Raw genomic sequence first — 21,777 nt, 5'->3', positions numbered from 1 at the left:
TGTCAAGCAGTGCTGTCTGCCAACCTATTCTGCTTTACAATGAACTTCAAGAGTACGGATAGTCACGAACAGGAAATAAATGTCAGATCGCAGGAGGCCTGACTGGTAAGAACAGCTGCAATCTTGGGAACAGGGCCGACGTCCTGTACCTACAGTAAGGCCCCGTTCCCACTGAGCAAAACTAGCGGCGGAATGCCGTTAGCCTCCCGCTCATAATGGGAGTCTATGGGAGGCGCGCGCTCCTGCCCTGTCCGCGCTGAAGAATGAACATGAATTCCGCTAGTTTTGCTCAGTGGGAACGGGGCCTAACCTATGTGTTTGTTTTTTGCAACAGCCTTTTGGGGAAAACATACAATTGACCTAGATTTATCAATCTGAGACAAAAATGTCAGATTTTTATCTCAGATGGCAACCAGTCACAGCTCAGCTTTTGACTTTCAAAGTGAACTGTGGTTGCTATCCTCATTTTTTGTCTCCAACATACTCATTACTCATTGTGTTTTAAGGAGGCGGAATACCAGTTTGATATTTTATTTAACAGTACACCTTTAAATCAACAAGGTCACAATCAGGAAACATGTTTTTTTTATTTCTGGAATCTGTTACTTTGGGCTTCTTTGCGTGCTTCCTCTACTTGATGGCTTAGAGCTGCGAGCCGTTGAAGTCATGGGAAGACCAAGTTCGACTACATTTACTCTTGATGATGGAAGTGAGCTTGTGGAAGCTCTTGAAGAAGTTGATCTATAAACAATGTAAATTAATACTTCAATGCGTGTATATATTACTGCAGCTCACTCTGTATTGCTAGAATTATTAAATCAGACAGCAATTGATTTAGAAGAACTAATAAGTTTAATTCTGTTTTAACAAACATTACATACGTGACAAGTGTAGTATTCCATAACAGTTCTACACATTTACTATAAAGGCACACCTATAAAGTGCCTACTGTTTAACTTTACTCACCGGACAGATGATATTGAACTTCGTGAGGAACCTGATCTTGAGCTTCCTGGTGTTGAACTCCCAGTTGGTATTTGTAAACCAAACTAAAATAAAGAATTCCATATGTCATAGGTGTAAACTTTGCCAATAGTGCAGTCAAAATAAGAGCTTTGAGAAACAAGTATTGACTGTTTTACTCTTTTATTTGTTTAGGTTCCAGACAATTCCTTTAATTCTGGTAAAAGCACAATGATACAGTTACTTGTTATTACAAGGCATTAAGTTTGATTGCTTTTAGAATGGTAACTAATAGGTTACATTCCCTCTCTGAAGGTTACACAAAGCAACTGGCTAAGATGTCTAGAAAAATTATAGTAGTAATGTTCTTTGTTGTCCATAGCAACCAATAAGAACATTTGAAAGTTGAGCTGTGATTGGGTGCTATGAGCAACAAAGACTTGTTGTACTAAAAGACTCTTTGATAAATCTAACCTAATAAGGTTTAAAGTGATACTGTCACCCCCTTTCTGTAAGAGGACTTCTCTACACAGCTGTAAAGCCTAAATTCTGCATTTTTCATACCTTACTTTATTATGGATTTCTTGGTGCTTGGTTCAGTGAAAAATGTGGTTTATCGTGGTTTGTGCCACCTGGGCAGGGCTTCACGGGTAAAACGCCACTTAGCCTGCCCACTTCAGCACTGCCCAATCCCTTCGTTTCATAAGCCATTTAGGCTCTGCCCCCTTGGTGGCCTTTGGAATGGGTCGGCCTAGGTCCCACCCCTCTAAGTGGCACAATCCACCAGTAATAAAAAGCATTTTTCACTGGACCAAGTACCAAGAAGTCTATTATAAAGTAAGGTATGAACACTGCAGAATATTGGCTTTAGCAATGTTTTTGATATAGAAAACAGTAAATTGCACAGATCTATTTTACCTCCCCTCCTGATTTAACATTATTTATTGCTAATGACATGTTTTTAAAAACAACCATTGCTTTTTATTTCAAGTATATTTATGAATGTTCAGCAATTAAAAACACATTGGCCCAGATTTACTTGAAATCTCTTATTCTTGGATTAAAAAGTCTTAATGTCCCAGGTTTATCAGACTGATTATTCACCCGAAAACAAAAAGTAAGGGCAGTTTCAATCCATCAGCTCTAAAATCATCAGATTCAGCCAACCCATTATTAATTCGTATGAGGGAATTTAATGTTTTTTTAAAAATTTTTTCTGGTGTAATACAATTTGCACCGCACAAATGATCAATTTGAAACTGCTGGAAAATTAGATTTTGGCACAGAGAAAAGGTTTACAATATGCCTTATATAATGGCGTGCTCTATTTTAATTTAAAAGAAAAAAAATTAAGCTCCTGAGTATAGCACAATACACAAACAGACTTGACACTTTTCATTTATTTTCCTCTATGTTGCTGTAGATCAGATTCAAGCCCAGGACCTCACCGCTGCACAGCAACAATGCTTGTCTTTATTTGTGCTTTACAACAGAGAAATGTTCCCTGTTTAATTATCTTTTTATAATTATGTGCACTTTATTGGGGTACATTTCTCCCTGATACAGCTTACAGACACAGTGGTTTCATAAATGTATACCGACCTGCTGAAAGTACATCTGTAACGGTACAGTGAGCTCTGGGTGTTCATCCATTGCTCGAGCTAACATCTTATTAATAGACTTGTTAAAGTCACGCAGTTCACGAAAATTAATATCCCGTTCATCTTGGGTTTCTTCTTTGCTCTTCTTTATAGAGCGGATTTCTTTTACCAGTTTAGAACACTAATGGAAATAAAATATTTTAACAATACTGTAAATTAGCATGACCAGTTTTTTTCTATTACTAGGCAGGGCTGATTGCTGTAGCTTGGAATCTTTTCTTTCCCAGTGCAAACACTTTTCTCCCTATTCTTATTGAGGTTTTGGAGTTTAATCCTTGTTTTTTAAATAGCTCAAAAAAGTATAAGAGAAATAAAAAATTACAATATGATCTTAACTGTCCACAAAATTTCACTCTTTGGCTTAAGATATTCTAAAAGGTGAATATTTGTACTTAAAGGGGTATTTCACTCAAATATAACTTTTCATAAGCTGCTGCCCATGGTGAGACTAACATTTCTTCCATACTTATTATCTATTCAGTCTGCTTCCCCCAGTTCTAAGCTGCCACCTTCTGCAGGAGACACCTCTTCCCTCCTGTCTTCCAAAAAAAAGATTGATGTAAACAAAACCCTGACTGGCTTTATGTGCAACATTTTAGTTTCTTTGTAATTCCGGATGGGTTAATCCGAGGTCAAGTTGCTAATGAACTCTGTTTATCTAATGAACTGTGATTATCCATCCCGGCATTACAAAGTTGCAGATAGGGACTGCAGGAATCATCAGCCATATCAGAAGGGAGGGGGAGAAGAAGAGAGAGATTTTTGTTTCTTCAGCAGAGAGCAGCAGCTCAAAACTGGGGGAAGGAGACTAAATAGATAATAACAAGTATGGAAGGAATTATTAGTCCTGCCATGGGAAGCAACATACCGTATAAAAAGTAAATTTTCCTCCAATTTTGCAGTAGAGGTGAGGCATTATGGTAGTAACAAAACAAAATCAATGTATTTATTTTTTAATTATATTAAAGGGGTAGTGCGGCGCTCAGCAATTATTCACAGAATAACACACATTACAAAGTTATACAACTTTGTAATGTATGTTATGTCTGTGAATCGCCCCCTTCCCGTGTCCCCCCACCCCCGCACATGTACCCGGAAGTGTGGTGCGCTATACATACCTGATCCGTGTCGACCGAACCCATCTGCCATCTTCTTCAAAGACGTCATCTTCGGGAGGGCGGCCGACCCGCTCCTGCCGGCCCCCCTATGCCGCGTCATAACTGTGCTCAGCCGCGATTGGCTGAGCACAGTTATGCTCAGCCAATCGCGGCTGAGCAGCTGATGATGCTGCAGAGGGGGGACGGCTGCAGCGAGTTGGCCGGCCTCCCGAAGATTGCATCGACAGAAGACAGGGGTCGACACGCGTCAGGTATGTATATCACACCACACTTCCGGGTACACGTGCGGGGGTGGGGGGACACGGGTAGGGGGCGATTCACAGACATAACATACATTATAAAGTTATACAACTTTGTAATGTATGTTATTCTGTGAATAATTGCTGAGCGCCGCACTACCCCTTTAAGTTAAATAGTAACTAAACTACAGTGCAGAGTTCAAACCCATAGCATTAAAATATTTGGTGTCAAAAAGATTGTATATTTTTCTCAATGACCTCAATGGGAAAACCTAAACTAAACCTGCAGCGCAGTAAAATCCAAAAAAAAAAAATATATAATGCTGGGGCTGCTGAAAAAAAGTCAAATTTACCTACGCTGGTGGAAAAAACAAAAAAAGATGTACCTTGTAGTACATTTGCTTTAAGACCTTATTCACATGTTCCGTGTTTCACAAATGACTTGGAAGTGGAAGGCCTGTAGTGGAATCCCCCACCTGCATAGCAGCATATCCAATTTGATGCTGGGAGTGAGGAAACTATATCAATATGTGCGGCGTTGTAATGAAGCACAGCACATATTCATACAGTTCCCCTGCTGCCAGCATCTTATTGGAGAGGCTGAAATGCTGGGGGGTTGGGGGATATACAGGTCTTCCATGTCCGTGTCATATGTGAAACACAGAAAGTGTACATAACGTGTACATGCTAACAATTTGTTAGCACTGTAGATATATTCCCTGGATGCACTGGGCATAGTTAGCTAGGAAATGTATGTATAGATTTACTAAGGGTGTGAATTTGACACAAAGGACAGCATAATTGCTTAAAATTAACAGATTGTTAATAAATAAGGCCCACAGTGTTATCTGATTCCTATGCTGGGCCTGATGCTTGTGCTTGTCCAAAACTTAATGCAGTTCTTTAAATTATGCACCATACACAGCTATACAATAACACAATGGCCCAGAGTTACTAATGTGTCTCTGCCAGAATTTTAGTTGAAAAAGTGTCTCATATGAATTCTCTCCACATTTATTATGTACTTTAGACACTTTTCCGCCACCTTTCCACACTTTTCCACATGAAAAGTGGGGCAAGGTCTACTTTGCACCAAAAAATGCATCCCAATCTGGCTGAAAATTTTGGCGGACTTCATGCCAAGAAATAGCTCATGTTAACTTTGCACCAAAAAACTAGACAGTCTTGAAGTGCAACAGATTTATCAAACAGCCTGACAATTCTGGCACATTTAAAGGTTGTCTAGTCCAGTGCTTCTCAAACTGTGAGGCGCCCCCTAGTTGTTGGTGAGCCCCAGCTGAGGAGCCAGTTTTCACAAAGTAACTATGATCTGCTCAGTCCTTTTTCCGTTTGCAGAAATCTCCATTTTAGCAACATTATTAATTTATTTTGTACTTAATTTATTAGTATATAGAGCTTGGGAGACGGGTGAAAGCAGTATTTTCAGCTTTTAAATGGACTTTCACCACAGATACTGAGACCTAGGCATCCTCTTGGTCAGTCTGGTGAGGCCCAGGCATTGCCTTGGTCTGTTGGGCGAGGCTCCAGTAGAAAAAGTTTGAGAAGCACTGGTCTAGTCTAAGGGTCCATTTACACACAAAGATTATCTGACAGATTATCTGCCAAAGATTTGAAGCCAAAGCCCGGAATGGACTATAAACAGAGATCAGGTCATAAAGGAAAGCCTGAGATTTCTCCCCTTTCTCATGCGTCTTAGACACAGACACCATGGGTTATAGGCTGCTGCCACTAGGAGGACACTAAGAAAAAAACAAAACAGAAGTCTGCTCCTCCCAGCAGGCTATACCCGCCCACTGGTACTGAGCTAATTCAGTTTTAGCTTAGTGTCAGTAGGAGGCAGACACGGGTCTGGTAGCTCCAGACCAGTTCTGCCTGTGTTCTCGGTTATCTTTTTTTCTCTTTTTCCCTTCAGGTTGATGGACACGGTGCATATCCTAGATCGACCCTCATCCCCCCTGCAATGCGTCCAGGAAGAAGATCCTGAATATAGAGGGTCTGTCTACCCTTGGACGCCAACAGCCGGACTCGGCGCCTGCGAGACAAATCAGTCTGGCTGTCTTTCTCTGCCAACGCAGAGTACCCTCCACCAGCTCCTGCCCACCCAGCCTCCCAGAGTTGGGCGCGTCAGTGTGGCATCGTGCCGGCGAAGACGTCTGATGGTGAGTATTCTGTTCATTCCCATCCGTCCCCTTTCTGTCTCTCCTTCCTCCCCATGGTGTCTGTGTTCCCCCATTGGGCTCCTGCTGGGCAGTCTGTATCCCCTCTCCCTTCCTTTCTCCTTTATTCCTCCTGTCTCCCCCCTTTCTTCCCCCATCCTCTCCATCTCTGAGGGTGCTGGGATTCTGCCAGGCATCTGCATTTTCAGGGGGCAGGGCCTCTGCAGAACACTACCTCTGAGCCCCGGCCTCCGGTTACTTTATTCGTCGGCCTGGCCCGTCCTGCGGCCTACCTCTGCCTGCGGGCCCGGCCTCCTGGATTTGAATGCGCACCGGGCAGTATGTCACAGCCGCGCCACGAGTCGGGTGCACTGTGAGTTTTAGCCTGCCTTTGCCACCCGACCCGATCTGCGGCCTACTTCAGCCCCGGGCCCGGCCTACAGTTCCTGATCTGCGCGCCAGGCAATGACGTCACAGCCGCGCCATATGCCAGACACGCTGTGTGTCGGACTGCCCACTTTTGCCTGCTCGTGCCGCTACTTCCGGTGGTGGTTCATCCTGCGCGGTCCTTCACCGCCCGCATTTTTCTCCCACCCTGGTGGAATTATGCGGCTTCCAGTCCTCACCCCGCCTCCTCCTGTGTCGCATGCTCCGGACCTGCTGCTCTCCGGCGTTCAGCTCCTGCTGGGTCTGAGCATCCTTCTCTCCTCCTGCTCGTTGGGATTTTATTCTCCTCTCAGTCTCTGGCTCCCTGGTAAGTTCCCCCCGGGGGCCATCCCTGCTGTGTGTGTTCTTACACTGCATGCTGAATCTCTACCTTTCTTTTTCAGTGCCAGCTCAGCTCCTGTTAGGCACAGCCTGTCAGCTTTCTCAGTCCTAGCTCACTAGGGGGCAAATTCTAAGTTGTAACAGCAAGTCCTACTCTGGTCATTCTCAGCCCCTCTGCGCTGTTTGCTCCTAGCAATCCACTTTGCCGCTGCTGACTGCTTCGGATGACACACCGGTCCAGGACTCAAAGGAACCCGCCCCAGCCTGGGCACGCTCTCTTTGCTAATTGGTCTTTAAGATGGCGCAGCTTTCCCAGTCGGTTACAGCAGCCTTGGCTCGCCTCTCTGCTCCTGCTTCAGGTACTTCTGCTTCTTCTCAGGGCCGCTAGGTAGTTCCAGAAGATTGCTCCAGTCGGGGCCGCCCTCATAAAAGCGGTCGGATCTCGTCTTCCCATTCCTCCTCTGCCTCTTGGTCCGTCGGGGCCCAGTTCGTGAGTCTGCCTCGCATAGGCACTCACACTCTTTAGGTTCTAAGCTTTAGGTTCTGAATTAGATTCTGACTCTGAGTCAGACTACGCTTACATGTCCTCCATGGTAGACAGTCTGGTGACTGCTATCCGTGACACCTTTCAGCATAAGGATCCCCCCTCGGGTGAGGTCTTCTTTAGCAAGAGCGCTAGGCGCGTCCGTCCATCTTTCCCCAGTCACAAGGAGTTTGACAATTTATTTTCCAAGAATTGGAAATCGCTAGATAAACGGTTCTCCAAACCTAAACGCATGAACGTGCTTTACCCCTTCCCTCTAGGACAAGCGTGTTGAGACCCTTGCCAGATCAGCCTTCGAGGCGACTGGTGCTCATTGCTTCCTACCTTAGCCTCCACCTGGGTGTCCAAGGCTGTTTCGGCTTGGGCGAAACAACTGATGGAGGTCATACTTCCAGGCGCCCCAGCTGATGATCTGGCTGACCTAGTGCAGCAAATTCAGGATGCCAGTCAGTATCTCTGCTCCACCTCCTTGGACTCCGCCAGCAGCTCTGCTTTCGCTGCGGCAAACATTATGGCAAACATTGTGGCCATTCCCTCTGGTTATGTCAGTGGTGGGCGGATCCAGCATCAAAGCGTACCCTTACTAGCCTCCCCTTTACTGGTGGCCGCTTGTTCAGAAAAAAGTTGGATTAGATCATCTCGGACGCTACTGGGGGTAAAAGTTCTCATCTTCCCCAACAACGACCCAAGCGTCCAAAGACCCGTCGCAAGCTGAGTCCTTTTCATTCCTTTCGGACCCTACCGCCTTCCCGTTCAAACAGAGCGGCACCTCAGAACAAACTTCCTGCGTTCTCCAAAACCATATCCGCCTGGCAAGGTCAGTCCAATCCTAATCGTTCTTTCTAGTTAGGCCCTTCCAAGTCTGCAATATCCTGAAGGTCTTTACCCTCCTAACTCTGTTCGAGTGGGGGGAGGGGCACCTTTTGGATTATCGGGGCGTCTGACTCATCACGTCCAGGACACCTGGGTTTGAGACATTGTCTCACGGCGCTACAAGATCAAATTTTTCTCCCTCCTCGCAAGCGCTTTTTTCTTTCTCTGGCCCCTTGTTCACCATCTCTGGCGGCCGTTTTTTTTTCAGGCTCTTCTCTCCCTGCTGGACAAGGGGGTCATCATTCCCGTCCTGACTCATCAGCGCTTCAGAGGTTTTTACTCCAACCTCTTTGTGGTCCCAAAGAAGGACGTCTCTGTGCGCCCCATATCCTGGACCTCAAACCCGTCTGTCCCATTTTAGCATGGAATCTCTACGGGCATTGATAGCGTCCCTGGAACCGGGAGAGTTCCTCTCCTCGGTGGACATCAAGGACGCCTACCTGCACATTACCATTTCCCCACACCACCAGCGGTTTCTGCGGTCGGGTTGGACCACTATCGGTTTGTGGCCCTCCCCTTTGGTCTGGCCTCGGCCGAGGGATTTCGGTCACTCCCTACCTGGACGACATCCTCGTCAAGGCTGCGTCCAGGATCCAGAATTTGAAGAGTCTTCCCATGACTCTGGACACGCTGTCTCGGTTCGGCTGGCTTCTCAACCGCCCCAAGTTGTCCTGGATCCCCTCCCAGTCCATCCAGTTTCTGGGAATGAGGTTTGACTCGAGACAGGCTCGGGTTTTCCTCCCGGAGTACAAGGTGGTCCCCATACGCTACTGCATGCGGGTTCAGGGAAGATGGTGGCTTCCATGGAGGCCGTTCCTTACGCCCAGTTCCACTCTTGCCCCCTTCAGCTCTTCCTGCTATCTCGGTGGGACAGATCTCTCCATTCCTTGAAACGGGACCTACAGTGGTGGCTTCAGTCCCCACGCATTTGCAAGGGATGCTCATTCCTCCCCATTCGCTGGCATATTGTGACAACCAATGCCAGCCTACAGGGCTGGGGCGGAGTCTGGCAGGGTCAGGTGGCGCAGGGGACCTGGTCCTCTCAGGAGGCTCTTCTCCCGATCAACGTATTAGAGCTAAGGGCGATTCGCCTCTCTGTTCTCCATTCGCAGGCGCAGCTCCAAGGTCTCCTGTGCGGGTGCAGACCGACAACGCCACCGCCGTGGTGTATATAAATCACCAAGGAGGGACCCGCAGCAAGTCCGCCATGGAGGAAGTGGCGCTGATCCTCTCCTGGGCAGAGAGCAACGTTCCAGCTCTGTCCGCGGTGCACATACCAGGCGTGGAAAACTGCCTAGCCAACTATCTCAGTCGCACCTGAGTGAACCCAGGAGAGTGGACACTGCATCTGGAGGTTTTTGCCCAAATATGCCGCAGGTTGGTGACCAAAGGCCTACTGCTAACCTTTGTTTGCCGCTCTTGGGATCCTCAAGCGCTGGACGTGGACGCACTGGTAATCTCTTGGCACCAGTTTGCTCTTCCTTACCTCTTTTCTCCGAAAGGGCGTTCCGCGCTTGGTACACGGACCTCGTCAACCTCGCCGCCGACATCCCATGGCGCCTCCCGGATCGCAAAGAATTCCTGTCTCAGGGGCCGATCTGCCACCCGCATTTCGCCTCCCTACATTTGACAGCGTGGCTATTGATACCTGGATCCTAAGGTCTCGCGGTTTTTCAGAAAGGCTCATCAGGACTATGTTGCGGGCACGTAAACCTGCTTTAGCCTGGGTTTATCACCGATCTTGGAAGGCTTTTCTTCGTCATTGTGCCGACTCCTCCGCCTCTCCCCTTTCCTTCTCGTTGCCTAGGATCCTTTCCTTTCTCCAGACTCTGGCCTGTCTCTTAATTCCCTCAAGGGCCAGGTTTCGGCTCTCTTGTTTTTTTTCCAGAGACCGTTAGCAGTCTCTCCGGTTAGGACCTTTCTCCAGGGGGTGGCTCATCTTGTTCCACCTTACTGGCACCCAGTCCCTCCTTCGGACCTTAATCTGGTTTTGAATGCCTTACAGTCCGCTCCCTTTAAGCTGCTGAAGGAGGTGCCCCTAGCTATCCTCTCCTGGAAGGTGGCGTTCTTGATAGCTGTCACCTCCGTTCGGCAGGTGTCAGAACTAGCAGCTCTTTCCTGCAAGTCCCCCTTCCTGACTTTACATCAGGATAAGGCGATGCTCCGTCCTGTGGCTTCTTTTCAGCCTAAGGTGCTCTCGGCTTTCCACCTCAATGAGGACATCGTCCTTCTGCCTGGCCCCCTTACATCCTAGAGAGTGTGTTCTCCACTGTTTGGATGTCGTGCAGGCCCTGCGCGTTTATCTTAACTGTACGAAACCGTTTCGTCAATCGGATTCTCTTTTCCTCATTCCGGATGGTCCGTGGAAAGCGCTGCGGCGTCCAAGGTGACGCTTGCTCGATGGGTTGCAGGCCTACCGCAGTAAGGGCAGCCTTTTAGGTTGCGAGCCCATTTCACTCGTTCTGTGGGTGCCTGCCACGAAGCTTCGGCCCTTAAAGTTTGCAAAGCCACCATACGTTTTCCCGGTTATATCGTGTGGACACCTTTGCGTCGGCCGGCGCGAGTCTGGGTCGCAAGGTCTTGCAGGCAGAGGTGGCTTCCTCAGTCTAGCCTCTGCTCTCTGTTTATTCCCACCCAAGGGACTGCTTTTGGACGTCCCATGGTGTCTGTGTCCCCCAATAAGACACATGAGAAAAGGGGATTTTTTATTCACCGTAAAATCTTTTTCTCGTAGTTTTCATTGAGGGACACAGCACCCACCCCTTCTTTCATTTCTAGTTCTGGTGGACCTGCAATTTCAGGTTATTTTTCTGATGTTGGACTGTTTTATTTGTTGTTTCTGCTTCTCCTACTGCTTTTTCACAAACGGAATTAGCTCTGTCAGCCTCCTAGTGGCAGCAGCCTATAACCCATGGTGTCTGTGTCCCCCAATGAAGACTACGAGAAAAGGATTTTACAGTGAGTAAAAAATCCCCTTTTTCAAATCCATTCCTGGCTTTGGCTTCAAATCTTTGGCAGGTAATCTGTCAGATAACCTTTCTGTGTAAATGGACCCTTACTTTAGTACAGCTTTAGTAAATGTGTTAAAGTTGAAGTCCTGTGAAAATTTTTATTAAAGTATTGTATTACCCCCCCCCCCCCAAAAGTTATACAAATCACCAATATACACTTATTATGGGAAATGCACATAAAGTGTTTTTTTTTCCCTGCACTTACTACTGCATCAAGGCTTCACTTCCTAGATAAAATGGTGATGTCACGACCCGATTCCCAGAGCTGTGTGAGCTGTGGCTGCTGGAGAGGATCATGGCAGCCAGTACCCTGTGTCCCTCAGTGTCCCCCGGCCATCATCCTTTCCAGCAGCCTCAGCCCGCACAGCTCTGGGAGTTGGGTCGTGACATCACCATTTTATCCAGGAAGTGAAGCCTTGATGCAGTAGTAAGTGCAAGGAAAAAAGCACTTTATACGCATTTCCTGTAATAAGTGTATATTGGTAATTTGTATAACTTTTGGGGGGCAATACAATACTTTAATAAAATTTTGCACTGGATTTCTCCTTTAATTATACCTGCAGTAATCCTTTAATATATCACAGAGATGCTACATTTTAAATGTACTGCTTATATAATCATGTTTTGTCATTGGTGGGGTTTCCCATAAACACGTAATAGGAGAATTATGAAAGGAGCTGCATTCACTTAGGAATCTGTTAGGAATCTGATGTAATTGCACCATTTTAAACCTGGCTTGTCAATACAGCATCAAGTAATCCTTTTATATTAACTTATAAAATAATGATACTAATGTATGTTTTACTTGAGAAGATAAAGGCGTTTTCTAAAGATTGCTATAAAGTTACTGAGGGAAAAGATTACAGGTTTGAGCCTTTATGAACAGAAAATCACTTGAAACAAAACCGATCCTTATAAGAATTCACATCTCTCTTCTGTACAGAATATAAAGCATGTTTCTCCTGTAACATTGTGGACATTAACCTGTTTCATGACTCTCTCCAACTTGGTCTTTTGATCCTCTGTCTCTTTGTTAAGCTGTGTAATGCAGGGAAGCATTTCATTCACCTTCTCCTGGTACGACGTTTCCTCTTTCATCATGCTATCAAAGGTGTTTTTCATAATCTGGAATAAAGTAACAGTTTCTTTAAAGATCATATAGAGCCTGTTGTCATGGGTTTTTTTTAAGTCTGGTTTGTCTTTTAACATTAAGAAGACGTTTTATCAGTAAGTGTGTCTGTACAGCTGGATACAGCACTAATGGGTAATGCCCTCAGATATCATTTATGAAACTTCAATATTAATATATTTTCCAGTCTTATGTGTGACCACATGACAAATAAGACTGCCCTACATTTACTGGGAAGTTTAGGATGACAACAAAAAAGTTACAATTTAAGGGTTAAAAATTGAATTTACAATGTACAGAACTGTGTGCACAGATTTTCAATTACATATATATATATATACACAGTATAAAAGGAATTTGTATTTTGACACCAATTATTAGAGAATTGCTTTTATATTTAGAAACTGTAAATTGTACTATAACATTAGAGAGTTGCTTTTGCAATCTAGCATCCTGGCTTTTTGAGCAAATTTACAGTACAAACGAAAAGAAATGCTTTGTTAGCTCGGCAGTCTGCTTATTAGCCTGCTGCATTTGAAGTCCATGCTGGTCAGTGCCGTTCCACCCCGGGTGCCTGGAAAAGCTGGATCCAGTCCTGGGAAACTTCTCTCAGGACTGGATCCAGCTTCTCCAGGTACCCAAAGTGGAGTGGCTTGTACTTCAAAGGCAGCAGGCTGACAAGTAGATTGCCAAGCTAACAAAGCGATTTGCTTCATCTGTACTGTAAATTCGCTTATCTCTAATAATAATGCCAAACAGTCTTTACCTTAACAGCCTACCCTAAAGGAGTATCCTGGCAAAATAAAATTTTACTGCCCGCTGCTGTCACTGCTTGTCTCTGAAGCACAGGGAAGAGACAAGCACTAAGGTCCATTGGAAAGGAGCTACAGTGGACCATGGTAGGTAAGGATGGATTTTGACACCAAGCCCAGCAAGATATGAAAAATGTATTTTGTCAGCTAACCCACTAATTTTCTTTGCCCAGAAGATGAAACAAGAAAACTTGATTAGTTATAGAAAAAAACAAAGCTGCGGTAATCATCACTGGATGCTGGTTTTTCCCTTTTATTTATTGAGGGATGGCTGCAGTAACCATTAGCAACTATGGTCTGTGTGATTAATGAAATTTCATCAAGATTGGAGGAATGAAAGGTAAAATATTACACAGCTTAACCCCTTAAGGACAGAGCTAATTTTTATACCGCAGAGTCATATGATGGCTTGATCAATTGTTATTTTTAATAGCACCTTTCATTTTACCATAAATTGTAATGTAAAAAAAAAATTTTAAACATTTTTTAGTTAAGATTGAAAAATTGTTGTGCCGTTTGGTCAACCTGATATGTTTATTCTGATAATAACCATGCCCTACGTATGTGATTGTTATTATGGTTTACTACTTTTAATAAAAGTTTTGTATCTCCATAATCTGAATCATATCATATATTATTCCATCTACTGAGCTGTGTAAGGGCTTCTTTGAAAATGAACTATAAGGTTTTGATGGTAGCATTTTATTCTAGAGAACTTCATTATAGAATTGCTTATACATTGCACTGCAATATTAAAGGACAACTCCCGCGGGACCCCCCCCCCCCCAAAAAAAAACAAACAAAAAAAAAACACAGACACCATACTCACCATCCCTCCGGTGACGATCGCCACTCCATTCGCCCGGCGTACGCCTCACTGTCACCTGCGTCCACCGTCCAGCGATGTCTCTTACTTTCGGGTCCATGGGAGAGAAAAGGCTGCCAGTGCGCTTGCGCACCGGCAGCCTTTTCATTGGCTGGAGCGCATCACATGGCTTCCAGCAAGCTCAGCCAATCAGGGCTGAGCAAGCTGGAAGCCATGTGATGCGCTCCAGCCAATGAAAAGGCTGCTGGTGCGCATGTGCACCAGCAACCTTTTCTCTCCCATTCACTTTCAAAGAAGACGCAGAGGAGTAAGAAGACCCAGACCGCCCCCGACGTCGTCATCACCAGATGCCGCCCGGGAGAAGAGGACCGTGACGATCGTAATAGGTAATATATACATTCTTTAACTTCCGGGGGGGGGGTTGGGGGTCGGAAAGTGGGGGAAGGGGGCCAGACCGGGTATTTAACCACATTACAAAGTTATATAACTTTGTAATGTGTGTTAAATAAGCCAAAAAAAATTTTCGTGGGAGTTGTCCTTTAATGTGCTCATTGGGCAAACATATACACCTGAAGACACAAAGGGGTTAAATAAGTACATATACCTTGAGTTGCAGAGATCTGAATATTTTTTATATAAATCTTTACTTATGAATAATCTTTACATTAGGCACTATATGGTAACCATTTTAGGGTAAAACTAATTTACATAATTCATTTTAGGAGCTCAGCAAAGCTGATGTGTTTGACAACAAGCTTGTTGATGGTTTCCATCAGCAACCAGAAGAATGCTGAATGTAGCCACGTCCCATAAATCTTGATCAGTCAGATAATTCATGTTTTTACAAAGACATTTTACCTGTATGTCTTCCTGAATTTCCTTTATCTGTCTCCTCTTGTACCTGTATTTTTCCTCAGCAGCTTTCTTTTGCTCTTCTAGTTGATTTTTTTCTTCATACTCTTCACCTAGGGTTACATTTATCATGTATTAAAAAAAATATATACACTTTCATGCATGATTCATTTCACTGAAAAGGTGCATTGGGAACACGATTTACATAGTGCATTATAAAACGTACTTGTTTCAGTCACTTTGTTAAAAGATTTCCTATAGGAGTTGTTACAGCCATTTATGACTTGAAGGGTGTTCTCTAAAGCACTGATTTCCTTTTCAGCCTTGCGTATTTTAGCATCCAGCTCATCACCAACCCGCTGAAGTTCTTCCTTTTCTTGTGCAGCCTTAAAAAGACATTACACTAAACAAAAAACAATTTCACAACTTTTCTCTGTAAAAACAAGAAAATATTCTAACAATTTTTATAACATGTTCACTATTGGGTTGTGGTGCATTAAAGTCACAGTAAATATTTTACAATATACTATATATTGGTCAATCTAGTGCATTAAAGGGTCCTGAGTTAATGGAAGATACAGAAACATCCCTGTGCATCATTGCGTTATTGGTAAAGCACAGTACCAAGATATTAGAAGGGAGCTAGGAGCTGGTGGGAGAGCAGTAGAGGACCACAGCATATGTATTTTGTAGTAGCCACTTCTGCGATGAATTGTTATTTAGAGAATTGTGCTGGAGGACAGGCAGTTTGTTCTTACCTTTATAATATAATATGCCTGTGACTTCTCCTCTTCACCCTCAGGTGGCATCATTGCAACAGTAATTATTTCGAATCTTTTTCTCATTTTATCAACTTTTGCAATTCTCTCATGAAGTTCTTGACTGTATAGAGAGGCAAGGGGTTACCACTGAAATGCTATTTGAAATTATACATAATATGCAAATAAACATGACTGGTCTCATGGAGACTCTGGTCTCTGGAGCATTTAAGGCTAAGGCCTTATGCACAGGTTCAGTATTTTTTTCAAGTCCATAGATTCCTCTTGCTATCCACCCGTACAATCAGGATTGGGTATATGTAGTGCATCCGTATTTCTGTAAATATGTTTAATTTTTTTTTCAAAATGTCAATTATAACTGATCTGTACAGATGCCAAACAGGTTATATATAATCTGTAAAAAATAGCAGATCCCTTTGATTTCTGTGAGAGGCGGTAAAATAATATAGGTCTGCACTAGGTCCTTTTTTTAGCATTGGTTTGCGTCCTTGTAATCTACTGATCGTGGAAATATGGATCCATAGATTTTGGGAAGTGTGAATCCTGCATCCTGTTGAAAAATGTACTTTTTTTCTTTATGTTGGCTGTCAGTAATTGATATATATATATATATATATACAAAGAAGATGTGTAGTGCAGCACTCCTTAGTCCAAAAATTTGTGGTGCCAACCAGTATGCGCCCTTGTGACCATGGGTGCTCCAATGTACAACGAAAAAGATTACTGTGGCACTCGAAAGTAAGTGAAAAAATAAAGTGATTTTATTCGCCCAAACCGCAACGTTTCAACCTCACAATGAGTTCTTTTTCACTCATACAATAAGTTCTTTTTATACTGATACGTTCCTGACTGAGGGGCTTATGGATGTGTACAGTGTGTCAGGGGCCGGAGGTAATGAGAGGCAGCTGTGTCTCATTAACCCCTTAAACGCCACGATCTAAAGCGATTGCGGCGTTTAAGGTGCTCAGTGACAGAACAAGCTTCTGTGGGTCTCGATTGCATGTACCAACGGGCAGGGGTAAGCCTCTTACCTCCGTTCTGTCGGTTCGGCGATCTGTGCATAGAGTCTGCTTTCAGGCAGGCTCTATGCATAGATCGCTGATAACACTGATCTATGCTATGCTATGGCATAGCAAAGATCAGTATATGTAATCTAATGATTGCATGTTTTACAGTGAAAAAAGTGTAATAAAAAAAAAAAACCTTTATAAACCCCCCTCCTAATAAAAGTTTAAAATACCCCCTTGCCCATGATAAAAATAAAAATATTTAAAAAATAAATAAACATATTACATATCTTAGTGTGGGGAATTCTCCGCTCTATTAACATATAACATTATTAGTCCTGCACGGTGAATATCGTAAGAGGAAAAAAAAAACACCAGGCTTGTTGATTTTATTAAATTATATATAAAAAAAAATTATAAAAAGCAATCAATTTTTCTGTTGCACCAATATGATATCAATAAAAAATGACACGCCAACCAGCCCTGTAGGTGGAAAAATAAAAGTGCTATGGCTCTTAGAAGGTGAGAAGGAACATTGCATTAATTTGGAGGAAAAAGGGGGGTAATAGGTCCTCTAGACAAGTCTGAGTGAGATAAATGATGAGATGTAATTATGAGATATATAATGAGATAAATGATGAGATGTAAAGATAGATTATGAGATATTTTTACTGATAGATAAGAAATGTAATATATGTTATGTAACCAAAAGCATAATAAAAACAAGTATTAGATCACAAATGACATGATATATCACGAATAAATAAAGATATGAACCAGAAAAACATGAAAGTAATGAAAAGTGAAAAATAAAAATAAAAATAAAAATGTAAAAAATGGAAAATAGAGGTTTCTTTAGGTGCGGCACCTGTTCCTGTTGTAAACGCACCAAATTTCCAAGAAAAACATCCAAATTTACATCCACTGTGAACAACTACACATGGAACATATCCGAATTACTTACATGCCAAACACAGGGAATCATCTATATCATCCAATGCCCATGTGCAAAACAATATATTGGTAGAACCAAAAGACAACTTAAAACCCGTATACATGAGCACTTTTACAATATACAAAAAGGCAATGAAAAACATCCTCTTTCTGCACACTTCAAACAATTTCATAACAGTGACATCTCCGAAATTCAATTTGCAGCCCTACAATCAGTCAAGCACAGTTGGAGAGGAGGCGATTTTATCGCATCTATGTCCAGAGCAGAATCTCGCCTTATTTATGATTTTGAAACTATATCCCCAAAAGGTTTAAATGAAGAACTTGAAATTTTCGGTTTCCTCAAGATCCCGACCTCTGGGGCTCTCTCTCACAGCCCGTCACCTGCCAAGGCTGTCTATCAGCGCGGTGACGGGCTCTGGGATTGATCCCTAGGGGTCCTCCCTTACCACTTGTTCCAAGCTTGAAGTTATCACATCCATATAGTAGAAATCCATCATTATCCATACTATTCTTTGCAAGCCGTACCAGTTCTTAATATATTTATACACAATATTACAATTAATTTTACCATAAAATACAGATTACAGAAGATACAATGTATATTCTATTTTTTTTTTTTTTATATATGTATAACTCAAACTATATTGGTTAGAACACTATTTCATTATGAATTATAATCTGCATTAATATCTCCTTGTTGCTAAATATTTATTTTGAATACACCAATCACTAAGTATGCTTAAGTCCATTGTACTGTTTGAATTTTCTTTTTCTTTTCTTTTTGTAATCTACAATATTACTACTAATTATAATCAATTCACTATGATACCAGATCAAAACTCATCAAATTGTCTCTATATTTGGTGCACCTGGTCTTGATAATCACCGGACTACAATTAAATCTAACCAATCAGGACCAGTCTGCTACATATATATACTCACCAATACCAGGATTTGATCATTATTCTCTACTTTGCTGTTGAAAAAGATACTAAGAAAGTATCGAAACGCGTCCAGCTACTAACAATATCTTATCAGCTACTAACAGAATCTCGCTTAAGAATCATCACCTACAAGCTCAGCACGCTTGCAGCTTTATCCAAACACCTATTTGGCGCAAACACCCATTTGGCGCTAACACTACCACGAGGTCCCGCGGGCAACACAACTCACTGCGCATGTGCGGAGCGCCGATTTGCCTAAATACCTGGGCTAAGCACGCCACTCGCTGCCAGCATCCGAGCACGTCATTTGCTCCCAGCACCTGAGGATGACACTCGCTCCCAGCATCTGAGCACGGCATCTGCTCCCAGCACAGGAATAGCCCGATCAAGACCGGCAAATCTGAGCATACGAGCCAGCCGCTCCGGGGACTATCCATCTCGCAGGAACGGTGAGAGGTGTAACATACACCACACAAATATATCAGCAAATTGTATACTCATCGCTTTATATACGCAATAATCATCATCCAACTTACTCCAGCCGACTGTATATCAGGCACATTTGCCATAAGAACAGTTCGCCATATGAGTACCACCACTCAAGACTTTATAACTGTTTTGGAGTAGCACACATCTACACACGTGTGACACAACCAAGTGGTACAAAAGCGCCGTCATACTATGAACTCAGCTTTTAATTTACTATATATCATTATGAATTATGAATTTTAACATATAGTACTGATGAATTGAGTTTATTTGGTATACCAATTATGTGCACAATTTTTTAACTTTTTACCCATACTTTTTTTATCTGTTCATCTATTTCATTTTTTCTCATTTCATATTTTTTATTTTTTATTTTTATTTTTATTTTTATTATTATTTTTTTTTTTTTTTTTTTTTTTTTTTTTATTTCTCTATTTTCCATTTTTTACATTTTTATTTTTATTTTTCACTTTTCATTACTTTCATGTTTTTCTGGTTCATATCTTTATTCGTGATATATCATGTCATTTGTGATCTAATACTTGTTTTTATTATGCTTTTGGTTACATAACATATATTACATTTCTTATCTATCAGTAAAAATATCTCATAATCTATCTTTACATCTCATCATTTATCTCATTATATATCTCATAATTACATCTCATCATTTATCTCACTCAGACTTGTCTAGAGGACCTATTACCCCCCTTTTTCCTCCAGTATATTTCTATTGTCTTTTGGGTATAGACAACATATAGGTTAACCTCGCCAAGTCAATAGCAGTCGAACTCACACTTACCGCTACCTTTGTTGTATACTTCCATACCCTTTAGTGTTTGAAGTACCTGCTAATAGTCATCAATATGGACATTTGGTCCCATTTAGAATCCAAAAAACGCACAATTGCAGAATTTTCATTCAATGACACTATACAACACCCCGACACCACGAAAGATGCTTCATTATCAAAAACATTCAGAGATCTTGAAACAATACTCCATAAACGATTAAGACAACAATGGGAAATTAAAAGCCTCAATCACTACTTAGAATTAGACCTACTACCAAAAGGACTTACATTAAATAAAGTACCGGCTAATGATTTAATAAATGAGGAATTCACCAACAAATGGGAATCATTTTTTAAAGCCCAATCCATTGCCTTAGTCCAGATGGTAATAGACAGAAGACAAGAACTACTAGTCCAACTAGACAACCAGATTTCCACCATCAAAAACAAATTAGAGACACACCCAATAACAGAAGAATACACGAGGTACCAAACTAGTGCTTGCAAAAAGCTTGATCAATTAGAACAGGAGATTATGCAGAAAAAAGCCAGAAAAATCAAATGGCAAGAGAATCACACACATGCACCTCCTCCGACCACAAATAAACATGACTCTGCCACGTCATTACCACTACTGGATATCCCGACCCATAATAGATATGCCCCGTTAGCATCAACCACCAATCGTCATTTTTTAGAGAAATCCACTCACCCTCCTCCATACAAACCAGACACACGTCACCCACCATATTACTCACACAGTCCCAAATCACCGAATCTATATCCACGACACCATGCATCACATCCTTACCAATCATCCACCCATTATCAGACCCGGCACTACCAATACTCTCCAACTCAACACAGATCGCAGTCGAGATACCAGACAACAACTCAACACAGGTATCAATATCCAATAACATATCCGATGGCCAAACACAATACACAAGGACACCCACACAGACAATTAGACACCACAACACCCAAGAAAAGACCACTCGTAAACGAATCCGCAGACGTAGACCTAATCGAACATCAACCGAGAAAAATGGGCAAGACACATTAGCAGATTCCATCATCAATCTCAGCTCTATTCAACTAACCAATCCCCAAATTTCGCTTTTGAACAAAGGTCTAAAATTTGCACCCAACAATTCACTCAATAAGTTTGACACTTATATAGGACTAGAGAAATATATTAGGAAATTATGTCTTACCAAATACTTCATTAAAAATCCTTTAGAACTACAAAACAAAAAACAAGACTGTTATATTCACACCAACTGTACACTGCAATCCAAATTTTATCCGAGACATGAAGCGGGTCAGGAGATCATTACATTTAAGAAAACAGTAGAAACTGACATTCGCAATCTACGACACAATACACAACTTAGAAATAATCTCACATACAAAGAACGACAGGCAATCAAAGAGTTACAAGCCAACAACAATATTACCATACGCCCAGCTGACAAAGGAGGAGGAATAGTCATCTTAAACACCACTCAATACAATGAAGAATGTCTTAAACAACTTTCCGACACCTCCACATACCAACTACTCAGAACCGATCCAATCAACACATACGAAACAGAATTAAAAAATCTCTGTGATCCAGCAGTTGAGGAAGAAATTATCAACACCAAAGAATATGATTTTATCACAGGAACCCAAAAAAGATTACCCGTATTCTATTGTATTCCAAAAATACACAAGAATCCTCAAAATCCCCCCGGTCGCCCGATCATATCAGGTATTCAATCTCTGACATCAAATTTATCTAACTACATTGATCGTATACTACAACCGATAGTTCAAACCACAACATCATA

The 21,777-nt window shown here is 42.4% G+C and overlaps 1 protein-coding gene across 2 annotated transcripts in view; it reads right to left on the bottom strand.

Moving 5' to 3' along the window:
* Positions 1 to 523: 523 nt before the first annotated feature.
* CCDC39 (coiled-coil domain 39 molecular ruler complex subunit) overlaps positions 524 to 21,777 on the bottom strand; it is a 61,529-nt gene continuing 40,275 nt past the window's right edge. The window contains exons 14-20 of one of the 2 annotated variants that reach the window (XM_069973804.1): positions 15,732 to 15,855; positions 15,200 to 15,359; positions 14,980 to 15,086; positions 12,339 to 12,479; positions 2,566 to 2,745; positions 967 to 1,049; positions 524 to 741 (exon numbers count right to left, since the gene is read on the bottom strand). In XM_069973804.1, coding sequence (XP_069829905.1) covers positions 603 to 741; positions 967 to 1,049; positions 2,566 to 2,745; positions 12,339 to 12,479; positions 14,980 to 15,086; positions 15,200 to 15,359; positions 15,732 to 15,855 — 934 coding nt within the window. In that variant the 3' untranslated portion in view covers positions 524 to 602. The remainder of the gene's footprint in view (positions 742 to 966; positions 1,050 to 2,565; positions 2,746 to 12,338; positions 12,480 to 14,979; positions 15,087 to 15,199; positions 15,360 to 15,731; positions 15,856 to 21,777) is intronic. The other variant, XM_069973805.1, reaches the window with a different exon arrangement.

Source organism: Dendropsophus ebraccatus, chromosome 6, assembly GCF_027789765.1.
Source record: "Dendropsophus ebraccatus isolate aDenEbr1 chromosome 6, aDenEbr1.pat, whole genome shotgun sequence".
Classification (NCBI taxonomy): domain Eukaryota; kingdom Metazoa; phylum Chordata; class Amphibia; order Anura; family Hylidae; genus Dendropsophus; species Dendropsophus ebraccatus.
This window is presented reverse-complemented; position numbering and strand designations above follow the sequence as displayed.